Source organism: Camelina sativa, chromosome 11 (genome assembly GCF_030686135.1).
Source record: "Camelina sativa cultivar CO46 ecotype springtype chromosome 11, ASM3068613v1".
Taxonomy (NCBI): Eukaryota; Viridiplantae; Streptophyta; class Magnoliopsida; order Brassicales; family Brassicaceae; genus Camelina; species Camelina sativa.
Genome location: NC_141890.1, coordinates 5,214,247 through 5,233,478, shown reverse-complemented (window position 1 = coordinate 5,233,478; position 19,232 = coordinate 5,214,247). Strand labels below are relative to the sequence as shown.

The following is a 19,232-nucleotide window of genomic DNA, read 5'->3' as shown; positions in this document are numbered from 1 at the left end:
AAAGGCATTATATATATAACTTTGGTTATGTCTTCTTCTTCTTCATTTTTATTTTTCTCTCAAAGGAGGAGTCTCTCTCTCTCACCTACACCACACCTAACCAAACCCCTCTCCGATTCACACATACAGAGAGAGAGAGAGATCTTCATTGTTTCTTCATTCATCTAGGCACAACAACACCTATAACGCCATGTCGTCTTCTTCATCCTCAATGATCGATCTAATGGCTGCAATCATCAAAGGAGAGCCAGTGGTTGTCTCGGACCCGGCTAATGCCTCAGCTTACGAGTCTGTAGCAGCTGAATTATCCTCTATGCTAATTGAGAACCGTCAATTCCCAATGATTGTGACAACCTCCATAGCTGTTCTTATTGGTTGCATCGTTATGCTCGTTTTGAGGAGATCCGGTTCTTCTGGGGATTCAAAACGCGTCGAACCTCCCAAGTCTTTGGTGATTAAGCGTCGTGATGAGGATATTGATGATGGGAGGAAGAAAGTTACAATCTTTTTCGGTACACAGACTGGTACTGCTGAAGGTTTTGCAAAGGTGAGAATTTTGATTGTGAGAATTCGTCTTAGTTTTTTTTGGAGAGATGGTGAAGTTTGAATTGAATCAGTTTGGTTTCTTTTTGTTCAGGCTTTAGGAGAAGAAGCTAAAGCAAGATATGAAAAGATCAGATTCAAAATCGTTGATTTGGTATATTCAAAAGCAACACTTTTTAAAAAAAAAGTTTGATGCTTTATTTTTTTCGATCTGATTATGATTTTGTGAACAGGATGATTACGCTGCTGATGATGATGAGTATGAGGAGAAATTGAAGAAAGAGGATGTGGCTTTCTTCTTCTTAGCCACGTTAGTTCGTTTTTTTTTTTTGGAATTGTTATTAACTTTGTTTGATTTTTGTGGCTGATCTGGTTTTTTGGATGTAGATATGGAGATGGTGAGCCTACAGATAATGCAGCGAGATTCTACAAATGGTTCACTGAGGTGAGTTTTTTTTTTGATTGGTTTAGTTAGTTGTTGTAACGTGTGTTCTTGGTTTTCTTGTTTCTGAAATTGTAAACATGTGTTTAACAGGGGAATGACAGAGGGGAATGGCTTACAAACTTGAAGTATGGAGTGTTTGGATTAGGAAACAGACAATATGAACATTTTAATAAGGTTTTAAAACTTTTTTGTTTTTCTCCTGTCACACTATTCCGGTTTTTTTCCAAAATTTGGACAGAATTAATATTCGAACTGTTTTTTAAATTTGTGTTGCAGGTTGCTAAAGTTGTAGATGACCTCCTTGTCGAACAAGGTTAGTTTGTTTCTTTATTTCATCATTCGTTTTGGGTCTCTCTGATCCGGTCTTGATGTATTCTATATTAGTTTGTAATAGTTTCTAACTTTATGAGTCGTTTGTTCAGGTGCACAACGTATTGTACAGGTTGGTCTTGGAGATGATGACCAATGTATCGAAGATGACTTCACTGCTTGGTATTTACATTTTTCTCTTCTATTGGCTTCTTATGTGCATTGCTGCTTGGGCCGTTTGTATTCTTTTTTTTACTTTGGGCTCAATTTTGTTACCTCTTGCAGGCGAGAAGCATTGTGGCCCGAGCTTGATACATTGCTGAGGGAAGAAGGTGATACAGCTGTTGCCACACCATACACTGCAGCTGTGTTAGAGTACAGAGTTTCTATTCACGACTCTGAAGATGCCAAATTCAATGATAAAATCATGGCCAACGGGAATGGTCACACCGTGTTTGATGCTCAACATCCTTACAGGTATGCAAGCAAGCTGTTTCTTTTCTTTTTAACTTATAATCTTGTCTTAGTTAATTGATCTTATCTTTGCTTTTTTTTTTGTTTTTAAAGAGCAAATGTCGCCCTTAAAAAGGAGCTACATACTCCTGAGTCTGACCGTTCTTGCACCCATTTGGAATTTGACATTGCTGGAAGTGGACTTACGTGAGTTTTACTACTATTTAAGAATGTCTACAAAATCAGATTGTAATATTCGTGAATAATAACACAATGTATGTTTTATATCTTATCAGGTATGAAACTGGAGATCATGTTGGTGTACTTTGTGATAATTTAAGTGAAACTGTAGATGAAGCGCTGAAGTTACTTGATATTTCACCTGATACTTATTTCTCACTTCACGCTGAAAAAGAAGACGGCACACCAATCAGCAGCTCACTTCCTCCTCCGTTCCCACCCTGTAACTTGAGAACAGCGCTTACACAATATGCATGTCTATTGAGTTCTCCTAAGAAGGTTGGTTGGGTTCATTTATCATCAGACTGGTTATGATCGATTTCTTCTGTCTTCATAGAGATTCAAATTCAGTGGATGCTTGTTTTTTTTGCAGTCTGCTTTACTTGCTTTGTCTGCTCATGCATCTGACCCCACCGAAGCAGAGCGATTGAAACATCTTGCTTCACCTGCTGGAAAGGTTCGTGGCTTAACTTTTTATTTATTCTTCACTTCATTTTCCAAAATTTAAAGTTATCTGACAAAGTATACATTGTGTCCTTTCAACAACAGGATGAATATTCAAAGTGGGTAGTAGAGAGTCAAAGAAGTTTACTAGAGGTGATGGCCGAGTTTCCTTCAGCCAAGCCACCACTTGGTGTCTTCTTTGCTGGAGTTGCTCCAAGGTTGCAGCCCAGGTTCTATTCGATATCATCATCTCCCAAGTAAGTACTTTTCATTTTCTTGTTCTTTTGTCTTCCAGTTGTCGGCTGAGACTTATCTTGTAATTTTAGTGTATTGAAACATTGTCCTGTTTACTTGTATAGGATTGCAGAAACTAGAATTCATGTCACATGTGCATTGGTTCATGAGAAGATGCCAACCGACAGGATTCATAAGGGAGTGTGTTCGACTTGGATGAAGGTATAAAAAAAACCCGTAAATCTTGACAGCTTCCTGCATACATACTACAAGACCCTTGTGCTGTTTGTGTCATTTCCTATTGATGCATGTGAGCTCTGTGATTAAGTCTGAATGTTTTTTTTTTTTTGTGTGTCGTAAACACAGAATGCGGTGCCTTATGAGAAGAATGAAAACTGCTCCTCGGCTCCAATATTTGTCAGGCAATCCAACTTCAAGCTTCCTTCTGATTCTAAGGTACCGATCATCATGATCGGTCCAGGGACTGGATTGGCTCCATTCAGAGGTTTCCTTCAGGAAAGACTCGCGTTGGTAGAATCTGGTGTTGAACTTGGACCATCAGTTTTGTTCTTTGGATGCAGAAACCGTAGAATGGTAAGAAAGCCATTTCACAAAACTCAAGTCATATCATCATTGGCTTGTTCAGTTTCTCAAGTCAGTCCTCTCATATTTGTAGGATTTCATCTACGAGGAAGAGCTCCAGCGATTTGTTGAGAGCGGTGCTCTTGCAGAGCTAATTGTTGCCTTCTCTCGTGAAGGACCCACCAAAGAATATGTACAGCACAAAATGATGGACAAGGTATGAGCTTCATAACCCCAAACCAAAACGCAGATCTTTGTATATACATGTTCAGATTCAGATTCTTAAGCTGACAGTATTTGTAATGCAGGCTTCTGATATCTGGAACATGATATCTCAAGGAGCATATGTATATGTTTGCGGTGATGCAAAAGGCATGGCAAGAGACGTTCACAGGTCTCTCCACACAATAGCTCAAGAACAGGTATGCTTGGTTGAGATCAACCTAGTATTATCATTGTCCGAATCACAAACCGACTCTAATGGGTTTATTTTGTCTTGTTTTCAGGGATCAATGGATTCAACTAAAGCAGAGGGCTTTGTGAAGAATCTGCAAATGAGTGGAAGATATCTGAGAGATGTATGGTAACGAGACTATTGAAGCCACGCACTCACTGTGTACTTATATTCATATATATACGGCACAGAAGTGCCACAATATGATGATCATTAAGTTTGTGATCGCAAGGAGAAAAGAACTTCCCTTTTTTTTTTTTTCCATTTTTAATTTCTTTTCACATATTTTGATAAATCCTATATATTTTTTTATAACTCACTGCTATATAGCCCCCAACCAAAAGAAAAAATGCATAAGATGTTGTGGTGGGTATGTATTTATGAACGATTGTGTTATAAACAAAAGTCAGCACATTTGGTATGAATTAGTCAGCACTTTTTTTTTTTTTTTTTAAACACATACCTTCATTTCACTTCAATCCAAATATGGTTGGAACCTTTTTACAACATGATGTCTCCATACGAGATACACCTACAATAGAGGATAAGAAAAATTACATAACATTACTGGAATAGACTAAACCAAGTTACTAGAAAGGAGTCTGCAGCTGAAGTGATGCGCTGAGCTCTTGACAGCACCTTTGGTATGCATTATATATGCAGCAGCAAGACTTTGGACCAAAGTCCCCATTTTGGGGAAAATAATATTTCGATTTATCATTTACGTAACTAGGTAAATTATCAACATGATAAAGGATAAGAATTATTCAGGTCAGGTAAAAATTTACCGCAAGGACGAAATTGCTAAAATGTTTGTTAGCTCGAATGTTGTGTGTTAATCCTTACATGTACATGTCATATGAACATAATATTTTTGTGTTATCTATTACTATTATAAAACAATAGTGTTTAATTTGTGTCGTACGAAACAAAAATAACATGCTATTCTAAAACAACTTAAACACGTTAAGATCTTGTTTAAGAGACTAAAGTTAGTTTTTGGTCAAAACCAGCCATTATAAAATAAACTCACAACTTAAGTTATTGAGTATTACTTGCACAAGAAGAAAAAGTTATCTTGTATTAAAGTGGCCAACACTGTTTTTTCTGGTTATATTTAACGCCAAACTAGCCAACGATACAAGGAGCAAAAAGGTGACAAGTCGATGTGTCTTCGATGTAAGAGTCAAATAATTTAATAATGACAGGGAGATATAGAAAGCGATTGGTGGAATTGTTCTAGTTCATTCATTCGGAAGTGCTTTTTGGTGGTTGAGAATGTAATTTGAAGAGAATTGAGAAATGAGGGGAATGGACCGAAGGGTTTGGTGGGTAGGTGAGAGCACACATGGTTGTGTATTAGTAGAGCACACCGCACACCGCACACCGGCACACGTGAGTTACATTGACGCGTGCCAAAATAAGTAGGTGGGCAGAAGAGTTTTCCAACAACAAAAACAACATGTTTCTTTCCTCTTTCAACTACTTATGTGTTGTGTGTTTCTCTCGTCCTCATAATTTTGTCTTATAATTCTTTTGTGTTAAAGATTAATTAGTAGCATTCCTTAACTAGAAGTGATTGCATTAATGACAATATGCCCACGTCTAGCTGATAGGAACCGATCGTCGGCTTTACTTGCCATGTTACATTATTATAGTATTACTTTTTTTTCGTTGATTTTTTTTAACAAAATTAATGATAGTCTAATCTTGGATAGTTTGTAGTTGGTCACTTTACTTCTCCAAAACATAATTCCAAGGATAAACTTTCAAGCATTAAATTTATATTTTAAAAAGATGATCTACCTTTCAAATTGTAAAAGTTACCTAGTATAATGTATTAATTTTTATTTGCTTTTTGTTTCTGTTTTGTTGAAGTAGTAATTTTTTTTGCCAACATGCAGAATAACAAGCTGTTTACAGTGTATTGCAGCTAGCCCTGAGACGGAGCCGAATATCCGGCCAAATTGAGGGTCTCTGTATCCGTATCCGTATCCGGTGGATGCGCAATTCTATTATCCGTCTCCGGCTCTGGACAACCGGATATCCGAACATCCGGATATCCGTTAAAATTTAGGATATCCGCGGATATCCGGATCCGATCGGTTAGTCAATTTTTTTTGATTATTATGAATACTACCTGTTTTAGTAAAAGAAACACTAGGGATACCAAATACATAAGATTTATGTTTGATACATCAAATTACCAACAGTTCAACAAAAAAAGAAAAGCAAAAAAAGTTCAAGTATCTTGATGTTCCTCTTCATTGATATCTGAAAAAGAGAGAAAAATATGTGTTACATATATGAAATTCATAATAACATCTAGAAAGACTATTCTGATTTTAGAGGGTAAAGAATCTAAGATTACCTCATCCTCACACACCCATTAAGCTTTGGTCATGGCTGTAAATTTGAAGTCTTCACTTCTGTAAATAATAAGTAGCAATCATTAGTACTTGAAAAGCTATAAAAATTCACAAACCTAGAAGATATATAACAAAAAAAAAGACATATTACCAGATTCAATATACTCAAGCTCAACAACCATTTCTTCTACTCTTAAATCTTCATCATTGTCACGATACCAATCTTGGGTATAAATCAAAGCTTCCACAACTCTTGGTGTGAGCGAACTACGAAAGCGATCTAGTACTCGACTACCTGTACTAAATGCAGATTCTGATGCGACCGTTGACACAAGTATGGCCAGAATATCTCTTGCCATCAGGGACAAAACCTTATATTTAGATCCAGTTGTCTTCCACCAATGCAATATGTCAAAATCAGGATTCTTTCGAGCCTCTCGAATATCATCCAAATAATACTCCAGCTCTGACTTTGTTGAATCAGCCTCTACACTTTCCTCATCATCAAACATCTCATCCATCATTACATGTCTCTGTGTTCTGTCCTTAGAATGATCTAACCCTGAATTTACATTACCTTCGGATCCCACTGATTCTTGTAATTGCAAAGATGTATAATATTCAAATAATATGTCTAAAGCGTTTGTGATCTTGGTAATCAAACAACTAGCCACAGAGTTAGGATAAGTACCTTGAATCATCCACTTTACCCATCTCATTTTGTATCGCGGATCAAGAACTGCAGCAACATAGATCATCATGTTTGTATTTTCAAAATTGCCCCAATACTTATAAAACTTGAGCTTCATTTTTTCAGTCATAGCTTTCTTGTATTCATCCCCCATTGTGTCCATCTTCATAATCATCCAGCCCACACCGAATATTTCTTTCATATATGTATTGCCAGTTACATATTTAGATCCAGAAATATTCACAGTTGCATCATAAAAATACTGCAAGATAGGTGATAAAGCAGTAGCATAAGCCCAATCACTATCACTTGGTGCAGCCTTGCAGATCTTAGTAAGCTCTACAACATACTTCTCATCTTCTAGCTCCAACATATCAAACCCTTTCTTGAGAGCCACAGCAGATTGTAGCATTAAAAATGTTGAGTTCCATCTTGTCTCAACATCTAAGCAAAGACCAGCCTTTGTCTCAACCTTTTGATGCTCTAAACATTCCCTAAACCTTTTCAGCCTACTTGGTGAAGATCTAACATACCTAACAGCTGATCGGATCCTTAAGATTGCACCATGTACCTCTTGAAGACCATCTCTCACAGAGATATTACTTTTATAGTTTCTAAAAAACTTTCTAAGCTTGCTCCTTTCATCTTCAAAAATCTCTAATGCATCTCTAGTCACAGTTTTGCGACAAGGCATTACAAAAAGTGGTTGAGATATCTGCATGAAACGTATGAACCCCTTATGTTCAACAAATCTGAAAGGTAACTCATCCATGATAATCATTTCTACCAATGCTTTGCGACTTGCAGACGGACTAAATGCTACTAAAGACGACACTTTACTACCAGCTCTACCATCTCCTTGATTCTGATGAAACAAGGCTGACTGTTTCATTTTTTTCCCATCCCTTTCACCATCAAGTTCTTCCCGAGGCATCATTTTGCATGTTTTAAGGTGACCTCCCATTGTACTAGTTGTGACACCATCCTTAGTTCTACAACTAATCAGTCCAGAACAATGCATACACTTAGCCTTACCATATACTTCAGACTCCACAAAATGCAACCAGACTATCGACTTCTTCTTTGATACTTCAGACCCAGAAGCTGTTGAAAAATTTGTCTCTTCAGTGTTCTCATGCAACTCAGGTTCAGCACTCTCATCCGCATTGCCGCAATTGCCTGTGGATTTTGTAGTTTCGTCTTCCATCTATACAGAAAAATAAAATCACACATTCATGTCAACAACACGTTCATGTCAAGCACAATCAAGTTAATCTGTTGATATACTCTAATAAGGGTCGAGATTAAAATGAACATATACCAGAGTTGTTTTAAGAAAATGATCCGTTGATACTTGATTAAAATGAACACAATCAAGTTAATCTGTTGATACTTGATTTGAAACCATGAATGGTGAGAGATTTTGCTTACCTTTCAAGAAGCTCAAAAGAAAGATCTGTAGTAGAAGAAGCAAGCCGCAAGTTTTGATCCCTCTTTATTCTCTTTCGCAAAATCGCAAGCAGACAACAACAATGGCGTAATTTTTTTTTTCTGGGACAGCGGCTTAACCTAATGTCTCCACCCTCCAGTTTCCACGAGCTTTTGTTACTTTAGTTAATTAAAAAAAAACAAAAAAAATTGTTGATAAGTGATGGAAAAACGATGACATGTGTTTTATTGGGCTTATGCCTTATGGGCTCTAATAAAAATAGTTGGACGTTGTTGTTTATAAACTATTGACCAAGCCAACATGTAATATAAACATAAATACACAACTACTTCAAATATCCGGATATCCGGTTCTAGTTATTTTAGCTATCCGGATCTGGATCCGGATCCGGATCTGCCTATACCGGATATCCTATTTTCCGGAGCGAAGTATGGCGGATACCAGATCGGATACTGGATCCCGGATAGTAAGTCTCAGAGCTAGCTAGATTACTAATTTTTATATTATGGAGAGAGAGAATTAATGACCGACTTTACACCGATAAAAAAACAAGCATGGAGAGAATGTCAATCAAGTGCAAGTGGAAGGGTATAACATATCCCTTTCATTATTATCAGGAAAAGTATTAATTAAGCAACTCTAAGAAAACTAGAAATTTCCACATATATATATATTATATATAAAGAATATGTATTTGCTATTTACAAAGGGAGAAAAAAAGAACTATATCATCATTTATGTGTAAAATATAGGAATAGTAAGAATTACTATCCCTTGACAAAAGGAAATAGAGAATTGTAGAGTTTATTATTATAACACTCGATAAAGATGATGTCACATGAATAAAGATCATGTGGACTTTAGTAGGTGATGTATGTGTAAATGATATCACATGATTGAATAATTGATTTTAGTATTTCACATGTTTTGTCAACGTCGTCATCACATGTATTTTTCAAAAATACAGTAAAGTTAGTATAATGGAAACTTTTTGAAAAGGTTGAATTCAAGCTATGTTTCTTATCTTGGCTTTGTCAAATAATTAGACTGGAAAATTAAATTTGACTGTGGAATTATTCTTCTCAATAGAATCAGAAATGATGATCGATTTTAAAATTTTACACACTACATTTGCAATTTCTTTATGTTATGTTTTTTTGTTTGTTTTTCAATTGATCAAACGTTAGATACATACATTAGATAACATTGCAATGACAATCTCCATGTTGGTCATCTTACTGTTGCTAGGCCTGGGCACTAATATCCGTTACCCGTATTCGACCCGTTACTCGGCTCATATCTGTCCCAAAAAAAAGGTACCCGCTGTTTTAGGGTCGATTAAAGGGTATTATAATTATATTACCCGTGAGTAAGGGACGAGTATAGGGTATTATTTTAGTTTTTAATACCCGTCCTGTTATTCGTCCCTTTACCCGTTTTGTTACCTGACCCGTAAATACTCTTTAATATTTTGTATTATTATTATTTATTATTAATTTATAAATATATTATAGAGTTAAAGTTAAAGCCTAACTTCAATTTAGTCCAACTGGACGCCCAATTGAATTAATATTTTATTTTTATTTTTTAAGTTTGTAATTTTATAATTTTTGGACCTACATGTTGCATACATTTATGAATTTTTCCTTTTTCGGATTTTGGAATATGAAATTATTATTGCGATTATTGACAATTTTTTTATCGGATATTCATTTTTTCGGGTAAGGGTAAAGGGTCGGGTATTTAAAATGTCAACTATTTTTTTCCGGGTACCCGTTTTTCGGGTACCCATTATTTAAGGGTCGAGTATGAGTAATTTTTTTTTATTATCCGTTAGGTCGAGTGGGTCGAATAAAGGGTATGAGAAAATTCAAGGGTATCCGTCCAATGCCCAGCCCTAACAGTTGCGACCACTTGACATATAATGACTAACTTTGGGCCGTGAATTGAGGCCCAATATAGAGAGTTTAAAACGACATCCATTCCACCTCAGTGACAACGGCTAGTAATTCTTAGAGGTGGACATTCTGTAGTTAAGAGTTTAAAACACATCCATTCAGCTTAGTTATATTAATGGTTTATAAGTATTATATATTCAAAAGTTCAAACAAACAAAAATCAACACAAGTTCACAAATAATGTATATACAAGTTTAAGTTAGGAGAAATTCAGAAAATAAATCAAAACAGATAAAGGAAGGTTGAGAAAAAAAAATTTAAAATCCACACTAAAAGCAAGTTTATTAATGATTTGAGATCTCAATTTTCAAATACAATTATATCCCACATTCCCCTCCATGTGTTCATCATGATACACAAAAAAATTGAAATTTAAAAAACAAGACACAACAACAATTTCCAAATAGTGTGCAATATAAGTACCTTGATCATCCAATCTCTAGTAATTAGTTGCTGGCTTAGAATCCACTTTGTTTCCTTAGCATAAACCTACCATAAAGGTTTAAAAAAAAAACAAAATTTGTGTTAGAAATCAAAATAGAGAAAACAAAAAAATATAATGTAGTTAAAAATCATATCCAGCTATTACTTACCTTGCTCTTGCGTAAGAGATTTCTTAAGTTTGGTGGAAGGACATGATTTAAGTTGCTTGCCACGGTAAATGAGCTACTTATAAGGACATGTTTATAGGGAGATCAATTTAGGATGTTCTTAGAGTATAAATATTGTAAAAATAATATAAGATCAGTAGTTAAGAACTTTTGTTAAGAAATTAGTTATTGGGAGAACATGTGTAAGATCTTAATATTTAATAATATAATATTCTTAAACATATTACAATTATAATAATTTAGAAAATAACATTTTAATGATCACTTGTTGCATAATATTCACCAATGCGCTTCCAAAAGGACCCATACGGTTGATCATTCCCAACAATTGCATTCTTCGATGTGTTTAACCAGGCGCTTATTAGGACTAAGTCATCTTGTGCGGACCATATCCTTCTCTCCCTACGCTGTTCTGCTGTCTCTTCTGTTTGACTAGGAGGTTGACTCGACTGTGAACTAGTTTGTGAACTAAAAGAAGGGATTTGAGAGGAATCAATGTTTACATTGGGAGCAAAGCTGTCGTATGGGAAGTTTAGAAGACTAAAGTAGGATTGAGACTGACTGTTAGGAGTATTATTTGATTCCATAGCAAGCAGAATTAAAACGGAAGAAGGTGAGGAAGAGAGATTATTGGAAAGTTCTTAGAGATTGGTAAGAAAGAAGGAAATGAGATTGGATAGTATAGAGAAGTTAAGAAGATCATTTAATTCAAAGTTTTGTGTTGTTAGAGAATTTTAATTCTAAATAACCATTACCTACTTCAGTCAAATCAGAAGTAAATAAAGGAGATTTAGTGTTTTAAATAATAAAAACCAAAAAAAGTTTGGTTTCGTTAAAGCATTGAACTCATTTTACATCTATAGTCTACACTATCACAACTAAACAACTAACATAGACCATCGCAATCACCATCACAATAACCAAGCAACCAACACTTTAAAGGCAACTACAATCACTTAATAATCAGTTACTACACAACTAAAGTTCAGTTTCGTTACCAATATCCTATCAGTTTTTGAAGTTAAATCAAGTAATTTGGACACATACGATTCATAATTCAACACAAACCATTAAGCTCAGACACAAACAAACCATTTGACTTACCTTTCACTTGCGAGTAAGGAATGTTGTTGATGGTGGTCCGATTTAATTTGCCCTCCTTAACCTCACCTACATGCCTCATAAACAAACCAAAAACAAACCAAAATCGATTAATGTTTATGGGTGTAAAGTTGAATTCAATTAGAGGACAAAAACGATTAGAATTCACTCATACAAATCTATTAAGGTTGATTTTCAATACAACACACGAAATGAGATTAGGTGTATAACACATAAAATCGAAACCCTATAACATGAATGAGTGTTTCGATTTTATTTAAGCCTATCGAAACCCTACAAAATGATAAGCAACTACATGAATGAGTGTTTCGATTAGGTTTATAACACACAAATCAATTTTTCCCCAAAATCGAAACCTAATTCAGAGATGAGATTAGGTTTAAATCGCTGGAGCTTACCTTGTCTATAAAGCCGGAGGAGACAGAGGAGACAGAGAAGACGAGGAAACAAAGAGATCGGTTGACTTGGCGAGACAGAGGAGAAAGTGGAGACGACGAGATCGGTGGACACGAGGAGACAAGGAGACGAGGAGACGAAGAGATCGGTTGAATTGGTGTTTTAATGGCCGGAACACACCGGAATCGGGGACGATGGTGATGAGTACACAAATCTCTCGGCGTTTCGCCGTTTCGCTTTTTGGGAGAGAAGAAGAAGAAAAACCTAGATTTCGCGAATGAAGAAAATGAAAATGAAACAAAGGGAAAAAAATTCTTTCCCATCCGAGTCAGACACGTCTCACAAGATCAGGTCCAAGAACTGATCTAGAATAAGATCAAAAAGCCTGATCTAAAGTTCACTATTCATTTAATCTCATTTTTAAAAGGTCTAAGATCACCCCATCTGTTATCCCGATAAATATGGCCTAATGTCTATCTTTCCTTCATACCCTTTGATCTTTCTTGATGAAAGGGTTTAAAATCTGACCCTTCTTTTTCTTAATTTTACATACCCCTACTAGTCTAATAGTCTACCTTGTTATTACTACAACTATTTTCTTTCTTTTACCACTCTTTACTTTAATTAATCCATGTCAATATATAAAAAACATAATTCAAAAATGTGCACACACAGTCAAAATTAAAAGAATTGCCAGCACCAACGAAAGTTTGCATGCCAAAACAATACTCCCAGGCATCACTTATAATCATCAGTAGAGGAAATTAACAAAATAAATTAAATGGCATTCAACATCCCAAGAATGTACGTACCTATAACACGCTGCTCCACAACTCTCTGCATAATATACATGACGAGTCCTTGATTTAGCTTATTTATATTCCGGGTTAACTAATTACACTACATTTTCCATAACTTCATTTGGCGCGGGGAATTAAATACAGCCGGCTTAACAACTGGCACGATCTAGTTTCGTTTTTAACCAGCTTCAACCGCTTTGTTTTGCCAGCTGCCTGAACAAGTTTGTATACTGACGAGTGCCGACGACCCTTCTGCAAACCGTAAGGTTTAAAGAAGCATACGGAACCAACGGGAAGACCAAAAAAAAAGAGGCAGGGACGTGAAATTCATTCATGCATATATAGTATATATTGAACTCATATTCATCAAGTTGTAAGAGAGAGAGAGAAAAAACTCTTATGAAGAAACATAATCTTTTTGCTCTTATTCAACGTAACACTCAATCGATCGATGAGTAACTATAAAAATTACTTCGTTCTTCTTGTGATCAAAGGGTACAACAACACACTCGTATCATTCTGCCTAGGTGTGAGTGTGACGGTGACTGACTGCTAGTACTAAAGCGTTATTATTGTATTATAACAAAATTGCTCTGTGTCTTTGTGTGTTTTTTACTAGCTAGCTTGCAGTATTAGTATTTCCGTGGGAATGACTTTACACATTCATTGTATATACACTTTCTGGAGTAATTTCTATCTTTGCGTTCTTTCCAAACTCAAATTACCTGAAATAAACAAGAAAATTCAAAATCTTAAGAATTGGGCGTAGCCATTATTAGCTACACCTACACACACACACACACACACATCCATCCTCTTGCCTTTGTTAGTTATGGATTCAGTGACTAACAATTAGGTTTGCTTCGAAACTTTTCGGATCCATTAGAACTAATTTGCTGACTTTGTATACAGAAATGCACCAATGATGCATCCCATCTCAATGAAAAGAAAACATGGCAGGAAGTTAGTTTTACTTTCAAGGTCTCATAAATACATCACTCAAATCTCACGAACATGGGTTGAATAACTCATAGAATACAAGATTGAAAAATACAGAGACGATCGATTTCTAAGTCCTCAAAAGCATAGGCTAGTCTTGATCAGCATCTTCAAGTTCTTCATCTTCTGGCACACCTCGGACATACAAGACATTGTTGCATCTGTGTGTAAAAATTAGGTACTATTAATTCAAACGGAGCCGTAAAAATTTTAATGCAAGCAATTTACAAAACTGATTTAGTGATTCCATGACTAACACAAATAAAGAGGTGTGGATCGTCTACTACTCTAGTTAATGGCTAAGTCCAATTTTTCACATTTTTGCTGGAAACATAAACTGAATTTTTGAAGGAGACAATAAGTAAAAGATAATGAGGTAATAATATATATTTACCTGATCAAGATCTCTCCAAGGTTTCCTGTCAATTGCCCGTCGATGTATTCCTCCGTGTTTCCCATCTGCAAAAACACAGTTTGCAAAATCTCAATGGCTACAATGAAATGAAATGATAAAATCCATTCCATCTGTGTTAGTTATGGAATCACTAAACAACAATCAGTTGTGTAATTGCTTTAACATAACTGAATTGATTAACCGAATTTGTGCTCATGTACAGATGCAAGAACTTGAAGATGCTGATCAAGACTAGCATATGCTTTTGAGGACCTAGAATTCGCTCATCTGTATTTTTAATCTTGTATTCTATGAGCTATTCAACCCAGTTCGTGAGATTGGAGTGTGATGTTTATTGAGACCTTGAAAGTAACGACCGTTTTAGTTTTATGATAAAACGAACTTCCTACCGTTTTTTTTTTGTCTTTTGAGATTGAGATGCATGTCGTTTTTAAGTTGGGATATGTCAAGTGATTCCCAGACCACATTCACCAGTCACAGTTTTAATGTATGCGATATGTTAATTGCAATGTACTCTGACTTTGATCTATTGAAAAGAAAAACAAAGGAAGCTATTGTGTAGCTTGTTGTTTCTCTCTTTAATTTCCAAACGGTTGACTAGTCTGGAATTGTTTTGTGAGCTAATCAACATGCGGATGCGTGTTCCCCAAGTTATTGGTAAGCCGAGCCGCACTAGCACATGGTTCCAAACCTCCGTTGAGAATTCACAATGCAAGAGTGAAGAGTATGTGATCTCTTGTCTGCGTGAGTAAGCTACAAAGACAGCAGTTAGTTGGTAGTCAAACCCGACCCGACTACTAAACATACGATTTCGTTGATAACCCTAGGCAACCTATATTCTCGCTCGACTCTTAATAAAACTAAAGAAAAATCTCATAAGCTTCTGATACTTTAATATTTTTTATTTTGATCTAATCCCAGATTACTCTTTTCCAAGTTGGTCTTGAACCTACTGTCCTATCTTTTTTGTAAAAAATAAACTTGATACTAACTAGCTTTAGAAAACCTTCCGTAAGCACCAATCCAGAGTAACGATTAGTCATGGATTTAAAGAGTAAATTCCAGTGCTTGGTTGCTATTGTGGCAGACCACCGATCCAGCGGGTTTCGTATCTTTTTGAGAATTTCTTCACGCATAATTTCATCAGGTAGATCCATAATTGTTAACCTCTTCCCACTAGCCATGTGGCCCATGTCTTCTTCTACTCCAGCCCTTCTTTTCATCTTCCTCTTCTCTTTCTTCCTCTTTTCCTTCTCGTTCTTCCTCTTCATCCAGTTCGTCTTCCTCTTCTCATTCTTCATAGTCACCTTCATCTTCCACTTCTTCACCTTCACCTTCTTCTTCTTTCTTCTTTCTTCTTATGCTGAGCACTCACGAAGTTCTCTCTATGTATATGTTTTCCTTGTTCAATCTACAAATTAATTTAAAGCACTACGTACGTCTACTTCCTTTTACTTGTTGAATTGCCAAACTAAACCTAGAACGTACTTCCTTTTTAATTGCTGCGTACCCAATTTTATCATAATTCTTTTTTTTCTTACATATATGAACCATGAAACGTGTGGTGCAAGATTTTTCCAATTTTACAAAAGGTTTTACAGGAATGACGTGTAAGGAAAGAAAATCTCAAACGTTTTTGCCATATCGATTGATCGGTGCATTTGCCATAATCATGAATTCATGATGATTACTTCCTCTCCTTACTTAATTTCCTCCTGTCTGTGATCATTCACCTTCTTCTTTTTTTTTTGTATCGACCAGTACATAAATTCTTCATTTCCTTTTGATGTTTTAATCAATACTATGAATCGAGAATTACATTATAAGAAAACTAACACTGAATTTACATTTTACAGTAATGTCCCGGAGTTGTTACGTGCCGTAGATTGAGACCCAATAGAGATGGTTGAAAACGACATGCAAGAAGACGAAGACGAAAACGGCAAAGAAGTGCATATTACCAAGAAACTTTGCGTTGTTTTACGTACTATATATCGTGGTATCAAAAGTTTATATAGCCTCTCATATATAACTATGCATTGATGAATGTTAAGTGAAATTATCAGCTTGTCAATGTGATGACTGCAAATGCAAGAATAACAATATTCTAATAAAGCATGGGAGCATATGAATGCAAATGTCCTAACAATAGTCCTTACATGAAAGAGTACTAAGACACTTGTATCGGTATGTCGAAATATGCTCAAACCAGATATTATGAGAACTCATCTCTCAATGTTTTATAAGCGCCGATAGAAGAATGGGATCTAGAAGCAGACCGTTGTTAACAATTAGGAGCCTAACCGCTATTGCAGACATCATCACTTTAGCTATATCATACTAGTTATACCATCTTCAGGTAATGCCTCTTTGATATTTGATGACTTCTCTAGGTCTTGCAAAGGGACGCAATTTCAGAATTCTTCTCCCCAACCAGCTCCCTGAAGACTGAACTGGTGCATCCCAAACAACCGGTATATTACTTTTGTGGTACCTAGGTGTAAGTGTACGGAGTAACATTAAATATATAAATGAAGAAAACATTGATGCATGCGGCTTGAAATCGACTAAGGTTTTGCAAACTCAATGTTTTATGTTTTATACATGTAGCTAGCGTTTAATATTTTTTTTTTTCTTTCTAAATTACCGGTTTTCTTTTCTAAGTATCATCGAATTGTTTTTCTAACTTACCAGTATTCTGGTAGAATTAATTTGCAAGGATGGATGAATCTCTTCGAAGTGAGTCAAATGACCAAACCAAAGGACAATATAAATAGAATACGTTTTTTTGTTGTTGTAGGATATGTTGTAGGATAAATAATTAATAAAGGAAATTCTTAGATGAAGACGGATGAATACTTTGTTGGAATATAGTTTAACAAAATTTTGAGTCAGTTTAACAAAATTTTGAGGCAGTGGAACTTATGTGGTAAGAGTTATAATAAGCATGACCAAATATTTATATTTATTTAGTTTCTTAATCAAATGATAAATATTTCTGTTTTGGCGTTCAATCCCAATAAAACAAGTCAATCTAATCCGAAGTTAGACGAATTTAATCATATATACTATATATTATTACTTATTAGAAAGGTTATATCAAAATTAAAATGAGAATTATTGTCTAGTAATTTTTGAAATATTGAAAATTGATTCTATGTTAGCAAGTATCAGCGAAATTAAAGAAGAGATGACGATATAGATTCGTCAATGCATGCATTTGTCAATGCATGGATTTGGTGCTAAATATGAGCAATAGAACAAAAAAACATCTTTTCGACCAATAATAATTTGTAATATACATCAGGTTTTAATTTTTGTCCAAATAAAAAAGACATCAGTTTTTAATATAGCATTTGTCAATGCATCTCGTTGAAGAGACACGTCCTCATAGTGGACTTAGAGAAAGTTTTAAAGTTCCCATCAAAGCTGAAGAGAATGTTAAAGAATATGGAGGTGAGAGGATGATTATTTTATTTTTTTCATTTTTAAGTGTGTGTGTTTTTTTTTGTGATGATCTTCTAATAAATCGAATTTTTTTTTGTGTTTTGGAGGTTTATGGGGGTGGTGCCAAAGCGCTGACGAAACAGCTGAGGTTCCTAAACCTCGGAGCTCCAATCATTGGGGTGGGTGGAGATCTCGAGGTCATGATTAAGCGTAATGTGCCAAAGGTGAAAGATGGTTTAATTAATATGGACGCCGCTTCTGTAGCAGCTGATGAGAGTCACGCCGTCTTCAAACTCGCCAAAAAATGGTTTGAATAATTAGCCCTCAATTAATATTACCCTAATACAAAAGAAAAATGAATGGGTTGATTAAGTTGTTTCTTAAATATAATCTGCTTATCTTAATTTTCAAGTACTTTTTTGTTGTTGTTGTTGTCGGTTACCACTCCCTTGATTATAATCGGAATTTTTTTATTGTATTATAACAAAATTGCTCTGTGTCTCTGTGTCTTTGTGTGTTCTTTGCAAACTCAAATTACCTGAAATAAACAAGAACATTCAAAATCTTAAGTATTGGGCGCCGTAGCCATTATTAGCTATATAATACACCTAGACACCCCCCCCCCCCCCTTGTCTCTGTTAGTTATGGATTCATTGACTAACCCCCCTTGTCTCTGTTAGTTATGGATTTATTGACTAACATAATCAGGTTTGCTTTGAAACTTTTCGGATCCATTAGCACTAATTTGCTGACTTAATTTGTATACGTAAATGCACCAATCTTTTTGTATATCCGTGATGAAGAGCTTCAAGACGCTGACCAAACAGGTTTACAGGTTTTTGCTTAGAAACTTTTCAGATCCATTAATATTGGAACTAATTTGCTGACTTTGTATACATATATAGATGCAAAAATGTTTTTGTATATCCTTGATGCAGATCTTCAAGACGCTGATCAAGACTCTTTGACTAACCCCCTGTACCGATCGACGTACGACTTAGAAATACGCAAGCTTAAGTCTTTGCTTTTTAACCTTTGTTCTATTTGAATTTTAACCGTTTGTGAGATTTCAGTAACGATAATCTTGAATCTTTTGATGCCTCGATCTATAGATAATACGTAAAACAACGCAAAGCTTCATGGTAATATGCACTTCTTTGCCGTCTTCTTGCATTTCATTTTCAACCATCTCTATTGAGTCTCAATCTATGGCATTGGGACGTAACAAGTCCGGGACATTACTGTAAATTTAGTGTTAGTTTTAAAAAAA

General features: G+C 35.4%; 2 protein-coding genes across 2 annotated transcripts; one reads left to right on the top strand and one right to left on the bottom strand.

Annotated features, from left to right (window-relative positions):
- Positions 1-4,129, top strand: LOC104721836 (NADPH--cytochrome P450 reductase 2). The gene is made up of 17 exons (XM_010439901.2): positions 1-547; positions 638-697; positions 777-853; positions 931-988; positions 1,079-1,162; positions 1,265-1,301; positions 1,411-1,480; positions 1,583-1,774; positions 1,865-1,957; positions 2,047-2,269; positions 2,364-2,447; positions 2,540-2,691; positions 2,794-2,890; positions 3,035-3,262; positions 3,345-3,467; positions 3,559-3,672; positions 3,757-4,129. Exons 1-17 carry the CDS (start codon positions 191-193, stop codon positions 3,835-3,837), a joined length of 2,130 nt encoding a protein of 709 aa, XP_010438203.2. The 5' UTR covers positions 1-190; the 3' UTR covers positions 3,838-4,129.
- Positions 4,130-5,946: 1,817 nt separating this feature from the next.
- On the bottom strand, positions 5,947-7,971 carry LOC147933647 (zinc finger BED domain-containing protein RICESLEEPER 2-like). The gene is made up of 2 exons (XM_087472283.1): positions 6,225-7,971; positions 5,947-5,978 (listed from the first exon to the last, which is right to left on the bottom strand). Exons 1-2 carry the CDS (start codon positions 7,969-7,971, stop codon positions 5,947-5,949), a joined length of 1,779 nt encoding a protein of 592 aa, XP_087328409.1.
- Positions 7,972-19,232: the final 11,261 nt, after the last annotated feature.

Coding starts and splice junctions, on each gene's coding strand:
- LOC104721836 (XM_010439901.2), top strand. CDS start 191: ATGTCGTCTTCTTCATCCTCAATGATCGATCTAATGGCTGCAATCATC. Junction 854..930: donor GCTTTCTTCTTCTTAGCCAC/GTTAGTTCGTTT, acceptor TTTTGGATGTAG/ATATGGAGATGGTGAGCCTA. Junction 1,163..1,264: donor AATATGAACATTTTAATAAG/GTTTTAAAACTT, acceptor TTTGTGTTGCAG/GTTGCTAAAGTTGTAGATGA.
- LOC147933647 (XM_087472283.1), bottom strand. CDS start 7,971: ATGGAAGACGAAACTACAAAATCCACAGGCAATTGCGGCAATGCGGAT. Junction 5,979..6,224: donor GCTTGAGTATATTGAATCTG/GTAATATGTCTT, acceptor TCTCTTTTTCAG/ATATCAATGAAGAGGAACAT.